Source organism: Rutilus rutilus, assembly GCF_951802725.1.
Source record: "Rutilus rutilus genome assembly, chromosome: 17".
Taxonomy (NCBI): Eukaryota; Metazoa; Chordata; class Actinopteri; order Cypriniformes; family Leuciscidae; genus Rutilus; species Rutilus rutilus.
In genome coordinates this window covers 24,277,929-24,292,597 of record NC_140230.1, presented here as the reverse complement: position 1 = coordinate 24,292,597, position 14,669 = coordinate 24,277,929, and the positions used below count along the sequence as shown (strand labels likewise).

The 14,669-nt window shown below is 38.3% G+C and overlaps 1 protein-coding gene across 1 annotated transcript; it reads left to right on the top strand.

Moving 5' to 3' along the window:
- Positions 1–732: 732 nt before the first annotated feature.
- On the top strand, positions 733–14,182 carry LOC311276393 (complement C1s subcomponent-like). Its single transcript, XM_084386028.1, has 17 exons — positions 733–854; positions 1,028–1,229; positions 1,341–1,521; positions 7,298–7,423; positions 7,517–7,600; positions 7,692–8,436; positions 9,018–9,119; positions 9,322–9,523; positions 9,752–9,926; positions 10,702–10,836; positions 11,874–12,076; positions 12,151–12,295; positions 12,431–12,549; positions 12,695–12,773; positions 12,854–12,988; positions 13,080–13,154; positions 13,309–14,182. The coding sequence occupies exons 1-17, from the start codon at positions 820–822 to the stop codon at positions 14,073–14,075; spliced, it is 3,510 nt and encodes a 1,169-aa protein (XP_084242154.1). The 5' UTR covers positions 733–819; the 3' UTR covers positions 14,076–14,182.
- Positions 14,183–14,669: the final 487 nt, after the last annotated feature.

Here is a 14,669-nt window from a genome sequence, read left to right as displayed (position 1 = left end):
TAAGCATGAATTAATGCATCTTATTAGTGGACCTGTATTGTAAAGTGTTACCGTAGCATTTTGATGTGAAGTCTAAACTGGTTATGCAATCATCCTCAAAGATGAGCTCAGATGTTCCTCCTAAACCACCATACATGTGATCATGGACATGAAATAAAGTGAGTATAATTCTATACATGTCAGATAATCTCTTTCTTATCCATAATACCTTTACTGAAACTAGTATCCTATAGCTCCAACACCTTAAAATATACAATATGCACATATTGTAGGAATTGTCCCCTATAGGGCACTGAACCTCCCAATGACCATTTACAAAAGAAAATGAATGTGAGGATACAAATTTAAAGGAATAGTTCACTTCAAAATGAAAGTAGGGAAAAAATACTATGGAAGTCAATGGGGTCCATCAACTGTTTAATTACTGACATTCTTCAAAATATCATCTTTTGTGTTCAGCAGAAGAAATAGATTCATACAGGTTTGAAACAACTAACTTGAGAGTGAGTAAATGATTTTTAATTTTTAAGTGAACAATTATTAAAACAAACAAACCACAAATTAGGGCTACACCATAGTACCCTCCCCATTTTGCAAACAGACTAAAAAGAAGCGTGAATCATGGGAAAAGTTTGCATCTCTCTCTTTTTCCTGTTTTTTGCTCTCCTTGTTTTTGTAGCACTGCCAAATCAAACAAAAGTTATTTTATCATGACTGTTAGACCCTTGCTCTAAGGCATTGCAATTGTAGCTACATAAAAACTACGGAGAAAAAAAATAGCTGCGTTATAATTTTAGTGAAGGTGCTATTGACATCTGCATGTCTGTCATGGTTGAAAAAGTTCTAATAATTTGGTAAGTTCTTTAATTTCATGTGTCATCTAAATCTATGTTCATCCACATTATTATTTTAATCATCAATGGAGAGTAATGTTTTAAACCATCTCAGAACAAGTTTATAGAATTATTTAAAGATTAAACTTGAATCTCTGTCTGTATCTCTGTCCTACCAAAACACACCGATCCAGCCTGCTGTGGGCATGTGTGAATGTGTGTGAATGTGAGCCGGCCATGTTTGGAGAAGTGTCTTCTCCACAGTACCCTCAGCCGTATCCACCTGATATCTTGGAACAGTGGGACCTGGAGGTGCCACAAGGGTATCAGATCCAGCTAACGTTCAATCACCTGGACATTGAGCCCTCTCCAAACTGTTGCCATGATTCTCTCAAAGTAAGTGTTACGTCACTTCAAAATAATGTAAAATCTAATCACAGAAAAGATTTGTTTTAACAACAGTAAGATACAGTTTGATGCCATTTTAAGTGATTATTTTGCATCCAGATTGTGTCCTATAAGAAGGTTCTGTGGAAGTTTTGTGGCCAGAATTCCACAGACAGGTTTCACCCTGGTAACAAGCCCATCGTGGTGTCTGCTAACCGTCTCCAGCTCTTTTTTCTAACTGATGATTCAAACCCCAAATCACACATGGGATTTAATGCATCATACCAGGCTGTTGGTTATGGTGAGTTATAATAAAGCACATCAGTGCTGTAGTTACGAATGTTACTTTTTACGCAAAATATAATTGTACTTTGTTTATTTTTGTTCTGTGTATTTTTGTTTTGTTCTGTTCAAAATGAAAATCCACATGCGAAAATGAACCCACAGCAGAACTAACAGTTGCTTGTTTCCTAAGACATGGTAGTGGCATTTCATTCCTGAATTAATCAGAGTTTTTGAATAAATCATAGGCCTAATTTGCGGGTGGATGGATCTCCACTATGTTTTGCTATAGGCAGCACGTTCTCACTCCCAACTCCTCACATATTTATGGAAGAAGAACAGGGCTAATAGTCTTTATATGCAACGCGCGAAATTTGGCTGCGTCAACACGCACGGTTTGTCCACATTAATGCTGCAATTCTTTTTATGTTTTTTTTTTTTGTATGCAGACACGCACATTCTACTTAGCATAAATAAATATATGGACATAAAATATTGATTTTAATTTTTTAAAAATGTATATGGTTTCCTAGTTATTATTTTAGATATTCTTAAAGCTTCCACTAAGAAAAAATAATAATGTGCTAAACAATCAGCATATCAACAAGAATAAAGGGCAGTTTACACCATACTGTTATGGTTGGTGGTGCTGAGAAATACGCACGACGAGGAAGAATTTTGGAAGGAAGACTTTAATCATCAAACATTGGAATAAGGAAAAATGCAGGAGAAACTCTGGAGAACAAACACAACTAAACATCAACGAGAACCGACGAAGACTGAGGGAGAACACAGGGAATATATACAGGTGGCAAACAAAGAGAACTAATGAGATGATTAACGACACACAGCTGAAACAACTGAACTAATGATGACGGTGACCATGGAAACTGGAGGCGGGATGGCGGGAAACTGAACAAATGCAAACAAAAAGAAGTCCAAAAACAAACTGACATGTAACATTACCCCAAAATAGGGTACGATAGGGTAAGATAGGAAGATGGACTGCAGCTGGTAGTACCTAAGGCATACAGGAAGGAGGTATTAGAACTTGGGCATTCTATTCCCTGGGCAGGTCACTTGGCTTTTATGAAGACATTAATGTGAATTGCCAAAAGATTTTACTGGCCAAAGATGTACAGTGAGGTTAAGGAGTTCTGTAAATCTTGTCCAGAATGCCAGCTCACTACTGGCCGTACTCCTGCCTACGCACCCCCTTATACCACTTCCTGTAGTTGAAACTCCTAGGTCACCTTTAGGTCACAGGTGTCACAGGTGTCAAACTCAGTTCCTGGAGGGCCACAGCCCTACACAGTTTTGTTCCAACTCTGCTTCAACACACACACACCTGCAGTTTTCAAATAAGCCTGAAGGACTTGATTAGCTGTTTAGGTGTGTTTAATTAGGGTTGAAGCTAAACTCTGCAGGGCTGTGGCCCTCCAGGAACTGAGTTTGACACCCCTGTTCTAGGTGAATAGGAGTGGACATAGTTGGGCCTGTGGAGAAGAGTTGAACATTTCAACCAGACCTTGAAAACTATGCTGAGGAAGTATGTTTCTGACATGGGCAAGGACTAGGACAAGTGGCTTCCATTCCTCCTGTTTGCATATAGGGAGGTGCCTCAGGCATCTACAGAGTTCTCACCAATGTTCTCACCAAGCATCCTGTATGTTCACCATGTCAGAGGGCCTCTGGATATACTGAGGGAGAGTTGGTACGCCACTGATAAACCAGACAAGAAAAACATTCTCTCCTATGTGCTAAAGATGAGAGAGCATCTGCAGAAGACAACAGCCCTTGCACGAGAAAATCTCCTGCAGTCTCAAAAACGACAAAAAGAGTGTTAAGACCGAACAGCCAGATCCCGTACATTTGAGCCAGGTGAGAAGGTCTTGTTGTTACCAACGAGTGAGCATAAACTGCTGGCTAAGTGGCAGGGCCCCGACCAAATAAAGCGGACAAAGTGGGTCCTGTGACATATGAGATAGAGATCCCATCCAGGACCCATTCCTTGCAAATCGTCCATGTCAATATGTTGAAGAAGTGGTATGGTCCTTCCTCACAACCAGAACCTACATCTGAGGAAGTAACGGGAACCACAACAGCTTTGTTCATAAGATCCGTGGAGGGAGAGGAGGAAATGGAGGAACAATACCTGCCTGGTGATCAGGGCAACAGTCAGGTGAGCCTCGAGCACCTTGAAGATGGTCAAAGGCAGGAACTTCTGCAATGCATCCCAGCCCAACTCTTTATGGAGACACCTGGCAGAACAAGCGTTATCCACCATCACATCACTCTCAAAGATCCCAAACCCATTCGTCAGCCTGTATACCGGGTCCCACAAAGACTTCTACCAGTTATGAAGGAAGGATTGGAGACCACGTAGATCCTTGGTATGATTGAACCTTCAACCAGTGAATGGAGCAATCCCATTGTCCTAGTGCCTAAGAAGGATGGCAGTCTCAGATTCTGTCTGGATTTCCGCAAGCTCAATAGTGTGAGCAAATTTGACCCATATCCCATGCCAAGAGTGGATGAGGTAGTGGAGAGTCTTGGAAGAGCAAAGTATTTCACCACACTTGACCTCTGCAAGGGATATTGGCAGGTTCCACTAAGTTCAGAGAGTAAGGAGATGACTGCATTTAAAACACCCTTTGGACATTTTCAGTTCCGTGTCCTTCCCTTTGGGCTTCACGGAGCTCCAACTACTTTCCAAAGGATGAAGGACCAGATCCTCCGAAGGACTGAGAAGTTGTAGAAGAAGTTGCTGCATACTTAGATGACATATTAATCTATAGTCAAACTTGGCAGGAGCATCTGGGTCATCTGAAGGTCATTTGAAGGACATGCTACTGAGAATTAAGAATGCTGGTCTAACCATCCGCCCAGACAAATGCACCCTAGCCAGGACTGAGACACAATACCTAGGGTATGTGCTGGGTCATGGAGTAATACGTCCACAGGTGGGTAAAGTGGAGGCCATCAAGAATATGGAACGGCCAGTGACCAAGAAACAGGTCTGTTCTTTCCTTGGACTTGTGGGGTGGTACAGGCGTTTTATCCCCAACTTCTCTGAACGAGCCTTTACCCTAACTGATTTAACTAAAAAAGAGAAGCCAAATAAAGTTAACTGGACTCAGGACTGTGAGAGGGCTTTCCAGGACCTAAAGGACTCCTTATGCACAGAGCCTGTTTTACAGAGTCCCGACTTTGATAAGACTTTAATTGTAAAGACCGATACTTCTGGCATTGGGGCTGTACTGCTTCAGGATCAGGAAGGTCAAGGGCAGCTCCAACCGATTGCCTACATCAGCAGAAAGCTCCTTCCCTGTGAATCCAGGTATTCTACAGTTGAGAAGGAGTGTCTGGCAATTAAATGGGCATTGGTCGCTTTAAGATACTACCTGGTGGGGCGCAAATTCGTACTTGAGACTGATCACAGGGCATTGGGCCGTATGAGAGACACAAATGCCTGTATCACCAGATGGTTTTTAGCCATCCAGCCATTTGACTTTGAAATTTTGTACAAAACTGGGTCACAAAATTGTACAGCAGTTTATTTCTCTAGGACACCTCAGGTGTCTGGGGAAGGGGGTAGAAATGTCACAGGTTAACCTGGTGACTCTATAAACCTGGACTTACAAACATACATCCATTTCACTGGTACTGTACATTGCCGGCAAAATTAACACCTGTGTACACATCAGGAAGGTGTCATGGAGTTTTTGTTTTGTTTAGTTAAAATTTTGTTACTGCTGTGTTTTGTTATAGTTTTCAACTCTTTATAGTTTTTCTTATAGTTTGTCATTATTTTCCTAAAAGAACAGAATGCCAGAACACACAATAATTCATATAATTAACTTTATTTTTCCACAAATTTTCCACAAACCTTATTGCAGTTCACACTCTTATCCCGGTTCACACTCTGTACAACCAAACCCATAATCCAGGTTACACATCACTTCCTGTGGAAGCTACCATTTTGGTGTGATGTCAGAGGGGGGAGAATTTAGAAACAGTTGTTTTTGCCATTCAATTAGTTGTTAAACTTTCTCTGTTAATGGTTGTTGTATTAGATGTTTAGAAGGTTTAAGTGTTGTGTTGGGTGTTTATATTATTTAATTTGATTGTTACAAACTTTTTAGTTTGTTCCTGTGGTTGGCATGCCCTGTATGTGGGGCTTCAGCCTATAAATAGGCTTGCTGGCTGAAAGGATTTCAGTTAGCATAGGATATAATGTATGGGGATTGTGATGCTTCTGCCCACCTTAAAGGTTGAGGAGCCCAGGGCAGAAGTTGGAGGAGCTGAACACGCAGCGTCAGCAGAAGGTGGGTGAGGCATTACATCCACAAATAAAAGGAGAGAAGAGGGAAGGAATGTATATAAAATAAAATGAATATACAGATGCATCACCCATGTAGGCTGTACAGTAGATGGCGGTAACACTCCTGCGGCCAGTAACGAAGAAGAAGAAGAAGAAGAAGAAGAAGAAGAAGAAGAAGAAGAAGAAGAAGAAGAAGAAGAAGGGTTTCAGTTCTGATTGTGGACTCAGAGAAACCTCATGAGCAGGGTTGCGAACTTGAGCCATTTGATTTAAGCAAAATTAGCACATTGTTGCTGTTTTGTTTTGTTTTTGTACAGTTTTTATTTCTTTTTGTTTTCTCCTGCACTGTAAATATTTTAGCACCTTCCAATGAAACACAATTTTTGGACTTTGCATCAACTTTTTGAACAGCTCGTCATTTCCCTTTTCCACTCCAACTGGTTGGCCTCCCTACAGAAACAATTGAACTAATGATGACGGTGACCATAGAAATAAAGGAGTGCCGGGAAACTGAACAAATGCAAACAGAAAGTCCAAAAACAAACTGACATGTAACACATACACTATACCTATATAGTTTTAATAATTGTTGTAATTCTCTAAACAGAGGAATATCTTTGGAATCCCTTTCAGAATTTTTATTTTTTTTCCAGCTGATGAATGATTAATGCAAAGTTCGGTAACACTTTAGAATACCGTTCTGTCATTAATGAATCTACAAATGAACAAATGAATAATGCAATATTAACACTCTATTTGCCATTTGAAACCACTTTCATGTGTTGGGCACACCAACAGTACAATGGCCAAAAAATTGTTTGGCAGCTCTAGGCATGTGGCGGTATCAAATTTTAATGTCATGATAATTGCTGAAGCTATTACTGTATACGGTATTATCAAGATATTGAAATAAGTTGGTTATAAAGGTGTTGTCATACTATAATAGGTTTAATAACTTTTTTCTTTTAACAAAAAGAACTCTGAACTTTTAAATACGATAAAACAAAATACACAAAACAATACACAACAAATTATTCAAACAGATTTAAGTGGAAAAGAATTATAAAGAACAATAGGTAAAACTTTTATAATAAGGTCTCATTAGTTAGCATAAATGTCTGCATTAACTAACATTAACAATGAGCAATAACTATATTTGTTACAGATGTTATTATTCTTTATCTATCATTAGTTTAAAAAACAACAACACCTGTTTATTTTAGTTAATGTTAACATCTGCATTTATGTTGTTCCTAAAGCGCCATCTACTCTCAGAGGGTAAAAGTGCATTTTAATTCAGTGTGTCTCCTTAACTCGTTCCTCCATGCTTCTTATCCGCGTTGGGGTTGTCGTATTACTGTATATCAGCACATCTAGGCAGCTTATTATGTTTGGAGACATTAAAATTGAAAATTGTTAGTCTCATAAAAAACAACAAAAAAAAAAAAACTCTTCTTGTTTTCCTCCTCAGCCGTGGATTGTGGCAACCCAGAGCTTCCTGAATTAGTGGAGCTTTCAGAAAAAGATCCTCCAACAACTTATCTGAAACAAATCAGTTTCAAGTGCAAATCTCAGTATTATCAACTGGATAAAACTGGTGAGATGTGTATGGTTTATGTCGTACATCATTGGTGTAATTCTTGATAAAAGTAGTTAGTTCCACATCTTTGTCTGTCTTCCCTTTTCTCAGGTAATTTTACCTGTAATGCTGATGGTAATTGGGTGTCTGAGAGTGGTAAAAAATTAACAGAAGATTTGCCTAAATGTGAACCAGGTATCAGTCATCCTGAATATGATTATAACCCCAAATATGCCTTGTTAGGTTTTTCCCCCATATATTTCATATTTCTCTCTCTTTCTTTTAGTGTGTGGAATGAATTCAGAGGTCTCTTTTGGTGGCAGAGTCTTTGGTGGGAAGCCAGCCAGTCTGGGGCAGATTCCCTGGCAGATCTTACATAGGTTAACTCCCAGAGGTGGTGCGTCTCTGATCAGTGATTACTGGGCTCTAACAGCTGCTCATGTGGTAGATGGATATGAAGAAAACACCATGAATTGGTTAGGAGGACTAATTGATGGTATGGACCAAAACCCAGTCATTATGGAGACAGAGAAAATCATAATTCACCCAAATTATCAGAAAGTTGGTAAATATGTAAAACCAAACAAATTTGATAATGACATTGCACTCATCAAAATGTCTGCCAGGGTGACACTTGGTCCAAACATCAGGCCAGTGTGTCTGCCAAACAAAACAGATGAACTTGTGGCGGAGGGCACAATCTCAGGTTTTGGAAGAATGGAAGAAAAAAAAATGAGTCAATATCTGCTTCATGGACTTGTTGAGATATATTTACTTGATAAATGTGATCCAAGAGGTTTACCTGTCACTCACAACATGCTCTGTGCTGGAGGAGATCATATAGACAGTTGTCAAGGTGACGCTGGAGGTCCTTTGTTTTCCCCTGTTCTGGGCTATGGGTCTCCAGACAAGCCTTATCGTCTTGCAGGCATTGTATCATGGGGTCCTCCTGGATGTGGAAATAAAAGCTTCAAGGGCTACTATACTAAAGTCCAAAACTACCTGGATTGGATCAAAGAAACCATGGAAAAAAACTAACATCAGTGCACTAAAATGATATTCACTTACACCAGTTGTTATTATAATGCACATCATAAAAGTTTCTGTCTATTATATCTAATCTGCTATATATATAAATGATTCAAGTTTTATATGCCCCAATAAAATCATTTTCACATAAAAAGCCATTCAGTTTCTTTTGTACAATGGCATTTCCATGCCTCGTACGTTTGCCTTTCTAGATTTGACTTCCTCTTCAGCCAAATCAAATAAACCTGATTTTTATTGTGACCTTTAAACTCATTGCCCAACTGCAGTGCCTAAACAGCAAATATTTATGAATTATGATTTATTTCCTCAAAACTGCTTAATAGACAAACACTTTCTTTGTTACTGACAAGGATGGAAACATTTCATAATCTGTAAAGAAAAGATGCATGAAAATTATCTGTGTAGACTTTAACCCTTAATGTTTGAGTAAACAGGTTGAAAACGCAGCAAGGTTTACGGGAAAAGCAATCGTCTCTCTTTTCTGCCATAGCCAAATCAAACAAGTTTACCTTTTTTGATGACTTTTAGACTCTTGTTCTCTCATATCTGATTGTTAACCACATACACTTTATCACAAGAAAACCTCATGTCTGCATTATCAGTGTAGTGAAACAGTTTTTGACATCTGCATATCTGTTATGGATGGAATACATATAATAATTTGGTAAGTTGTTTTTAGATTTAATTCTTAACATTTGCATGTATTACAACATATACTGTATATTCAATTGTGTTGTTCATTTAATCAAAATCATTGGTGGACATCGACATTTCTTAGCCATCTCAGAACATCCTGTGTCTATTTACTGAATTCTCCATGACACAATTATGATCTTTTTCTGTTTTTTACTCAAACGCTGATCCAGCCTGCTGTGGGCATGTGTGAATGTGTGTGAATGTGAGCTGGCCATGTTCGGAGAAGTGTCTTCTCCACAGTACCCTCAGCCATATCCAGAGAATCTCCAAGAACAGTGGGACCTGGAAGTGCCTCAAGGCTACCAGATCCAGCTAACATTCAATCACCTGGACATTGAGCCCTCTCCAGACTGTTACTACGATTCTGTCTCAGTTAGTGATGCTTCAACTTAGATTTTCAGTATTGTGGATATGTTGCACGATTCATACCTCATACTGTGTTTTGGGGGAATGCCTCCAAAGAAAGCCATACTCTATGCACTGTGAATTAGGATTGAAAATGTCATGATGTGACTACTGTCATTTGGCTTTAGTAAGTAATTTATCTAGCAGGATATATAGTTTCTAATACTTCAGCACATGTGGTTCATTTATGTTCAGGTTGTGTCTGATGAGAAGGTTCTGGGGAAGTTCTGTGGTCAGAATTCCACCGACAGGTTTCACCCAGGTGAAAAGCCTATCTTGGCTCCCGGTAACCGTCTCCAGCTGCTTTTTCTAACGGACGACTCAAATCATGAGTCACACTTGGGATTCACTGCATTCTACCAGGCTGTTGGTGAGTTATATACACGTTTCAAGCATTTTACAAACAATTTAGTGTTGTGTACATAATATGTTTCCACCCTAAATATGATCAGGATGTAAAATATTCTCCTTTTAGATTTTTAATTCAATTCATTAAACTCAACAGTTCGGTCCTCAAATTTGATTATTAAGGAATTTATTATTATGGAAAAAAGAACCACAGTGGCTTAGTTGCAGCAACTTCCATTTTTATTATTGATACATTGCACCAGTTTCACGGGAAGTGAAAATGTTGTTCTTTAAACACATGGGATGGAAACATTCTCGTGGGATGGAAACATTCACAAGCGTTGTATGAGTTAAATTCACTACTTTCGGATGGTAACATAGCAACTGTCTGCAATTGCATCAATACACCAGTAGGTGCAAACAAGTGTCTTTATAAGCGAGTCATTGAATCATCCGCTCAACTGATTCGTTCAAAAACACTGAGTCATTCAGTAACAAAACACTACTATGGTGTGTTGCTCGGGGACTGTGGCTTCATTTTGGAAATATTAACGCAACAAAAATAGTCACAGTAACTGGCAATAATGTGTCTAAAATGTAAGTTGCTGAAAATGTATTTCTTGTTTATTGAACTGATGTATAAAAGCAGTGTGCTGAATAATGGTACAAGAGCACTGTTGCTAGTGTCGTGTGATGTTATTTAATTAAATTTGCTACAAGTTTAGTGCTGTATTAACACCATAACCTTTTGTATACATCTTTTAATGCTTGATATCCTTATATACTTGTTCCCTTAGACATAGATGAGTGTTCGTCTTCCAGTGTGGTAAAAGATCCACCATGTTCACAGATATGCCTCAACACTCTTGGCTCCTACCTGTGTGCATGTCACCATGGTTACACACTAAGGCCTGACCAACGCACCTGCGCCTGTGAGTGTGTTCATTAAAAACAACCCAGGCGTCATGATCTTTACATTTTCAGCATGCTGTTTATGGTGATTATATAGGTTGGTGATTGTTTTTAGTTTTCTGAGGTGTTAATTTTTTTTTAAACGCTACGCATTTTTTCATTCACGATTTTAAACAGTTTATATTCTAATCAATTTACATATATTCACATATATAGCTTTCTGCATTTAATCATTGCATTCTAATGTACAGCCATCAAAATAATAGCATAATAAAAACAATCCAGTCATATGATTAATGTAATATATAAAAACAATATAAAAATCAAGGTTATCATTGTTAACCAAAAAAATGTTTTTATTTGAAATAAAGCTGAAACAAAATATAATATAAATATTAAATAAAAAACTTAAACTAAATGAAAATGGTAAATGTTGCCTAAAACTAAAATACAGTTAATAAATATAAATATATATATATAATCATATAACATCATATATATTATATGATTTAAAATAATAAAAATGACAAAAGCACATAGCAAAATTACAAAAAATTAAACTAAAATTTAAATGAAAACTGAAAAAAGCTAATTAAAATAATAATAAAAACGGTCATAGTATGATACAAAAATAACACTGATATAAAGCAAGGTCTAACATTACATCCAGCTGAAAAAATAATAACCAATAGACCTTATGTAGCCCCGCCCCTTTTCAGCACTGCGCTTGTTGTATTGTGTCTTCTGGTTTGTATTTCCACTGCATGAAGGTAAGATCTTACTGATTTATGAACGAACCACTCGTTTTAAAAACTTCCCGGTCTTTTGTTATGACGTCCACTTCAAACATTACAATGCTCATGATAACTTTTGTCAACTCTACAATAAGTAAATCCTCTTCACCAGCTAATTACTCTTCAACAGCGATGCCATAGAAATATACAGAGCTACCGCAGAAACGGAAGTTCAAAGACAATATTCTAAAGATGGCCGCGCGCTTGTTCGCGCTTGTGCATAAGATCTATAGCAAGTGGTGTGTGTTTCCCGCCTGTGCTAGTGGACTGTGGAGGTGGGGTGCACAGTGAACAAGAGGGGACCATCTCCAGTCCTGGTTACCCAGACATGTCCCCACAAGATCTGGACTGTGTCTACAGCATCTCTGTGCAGCCAGGCTTCATTATCACTCTCAACTTTAGCCAGAACTTCCACATAGAGCAGGTCTACAATCAAGGACCAACCTGCCTCTACCACTGGCTGCAAGTATGTTTTGCTATAAACGTCTGTCTATCTTCAGATGAAAACAGTTTTTAGGTTTATTTCTCATTTTTTCTCAGGTGTCATTCTTAGGAAAAGATCAGAAGTACTGCGGAGGAAAAAGCCCTGGCGTCCTCGAAACTGGCACTCACTCTGTCCAGCTGGAGTATCACACTGACAGATACGGACAGAGCCAGGGGTGGAGCTTACATTACACCACACAGAGTGAGAGAGAAACATATGATGGATCTTTATTGACTGTTTTTCCATGTGGATGTCAAAACACTGAGAAATCACTATAAATCTTCAAATATCTCTGCTAATGTTTATTAGTCTGATGTGCTCACATCTCTTTTAAAGGGGTGAAGTGTCCGCAGCCGGGCAGTATCAGCCATGGAAAAGTCACACCAGTTTTTGCCCAGTACTTGTACAGAGACTACATTCATGTGCGCTGTAACCCAGGATACAAGCTCATGATGGTGAGATTCAAAATCATGCTGATGATAAAACTTGAACAAAAAGAGTCAACTAGGAAATTTGGTGATGATGGCCTAAGCAACATGTGACATGAATTCATTTTTTTTTTTTCTTAATGTGTTTTTCTCTTCCTGTGCATTCTGTAAGGGAGAGAAAGAGATTGCAAGTTTTAAGTCCATGTGTCAGAGTAATGGACAGTGGCATTTGACACTGCCAGAGTGCAAGAGTGAGTAAATACACATCACCTGATTTCACATTTTGCTACATTTCATCCATTCATCATTTTGTTTCTATGTGTCATTGCAGTTATTGACTGTGGAGAACCAAAGCTGCTGCCTAATGGAGTCTTTGAGTTTATCAGTGGAGAAAACAACGAATATCTCTCTGTCATAGAGTATCGCTGCAATGAGCCTTACTACAGATTTAAGGATACCCCTAAAGGTCGAAAACTGTACAAAACCCAATTTGATTCTTGTGACTGACAAATCCTGACTTTTCAGGCTAATTACATTTCTTTCTTTTTCCTTTGTAGTAAGATACAAGTGTGCAAGCGACCGGAAATGGACAGAAAACAACTACATTGATGTTATTCCTCCTTGTTATCCTGGTAATAATGGTGGCTTGACAGACAGACAGATACAAAGAGATTTTATATTATTTTGTGCTTGTGCATTTGCACTATTGTTATTTAACTTTATTTTACATTACTCATATTTTGATATATTATATATATATATATATATATTTATTTTATGTTTTAGTGTGTGGAATGAATTTAGAAGCCTCTTCTGGTGGCAGAGTCTTTGGTGGGAAGCCAGCCAGTCTGGGGCAGATTCCCTGGCAGCTTTTCCATAAGACATATACCAGAGGTGGTGCGTCTCTGATCAGTGATTACTGGGCTCTAACAGCTGCTCATGTAGTGGATGGATTTGAAAATGACAACATGACTTGGCATGGAGGAATAATTAAGACTGAGGACAAAAACGCAGTCACTATGGAGGCCGAGAAGATCATAATTCACCCCAATTATCGTAGAGTTGGTCGGGGTGAAAATCCAACAAACTTTGACAATGACATTGCTCTGATCAAAATGTCTGCCCAGGTGCCACTCGGTCCAAACATCAGGCCAGTGTGTCTGCCAAACAAAACGCATGAACTTGTAATGGAGGGCACGATGGGTACTATATCAGGTTTTGGAGGGTTTGAGGGAGGCTTAATAAGTAAAACTTTACGTTATGGGCTTGTTCAGGAATATGCTCTTGATAAGTGTGAATCAGGGGATCTGCCTGTCACTGATAACATGTTCTGTGCTGGAGACGATGTTAAAAGTGTTGACAGTTGTAAAGGTGACAGTGGGGGTCCTCTGTTCTTCCCCATGTTGGGCTATGGAACTAAAGAGCAGCCCTATGAAGTGAGGGGCATTGTATCATGGGGTCCTGAAAGATGTGGTAATGCAGTCTCTAAAGGTTTCTACACTAAAGTGCAGAACTACCTGGACTGGATAAAAGAAACAATGACAAATAATTAGCATCTACTGTGCAAGTCGAGACAATATCAGTGTTTAGCGTTAACCTGAGATCAGGTTCAATTACGTGCATAACGTCAAGAAGATTTAGAATGAACTGGTTTTAGAATTTCAGCAGGCAATAAGTTAATTAAATAAAATTGGTGCCTATTTCTGTCTTTTCTAATTTGTCAAAATGGTTCAAAATAAACTAGCAAAGATGATTATTTTATAACTTGATCTCCCTCTGCTGGGTAAAAATAAAGTTGCGTTGGTAACACTTTACAATACAGGTGCACTACTATGCATTAATTTATGCTTAAGTAATGCATAATGTTAATATATGACACATGAAGAACTAAAACATGAATTAATGATTACTGCACCAGCAATGTTTACACTATAACAACTTTCATTAATAAATCATTAACAAACATTAATGCTTAACAGATCATTAGTTAATTCACAGCTAGAAATATGAGATAATGTGCTTGTTAATGTTTACGAATGTACTTACTAAACGTTACATAATGATTAGCAGATCATTTTTTAATGTAAATTGAAATGCTTACAAATTTCATTAAACTCAATCCATGATCAAGCACTTTTTTAAAGAGC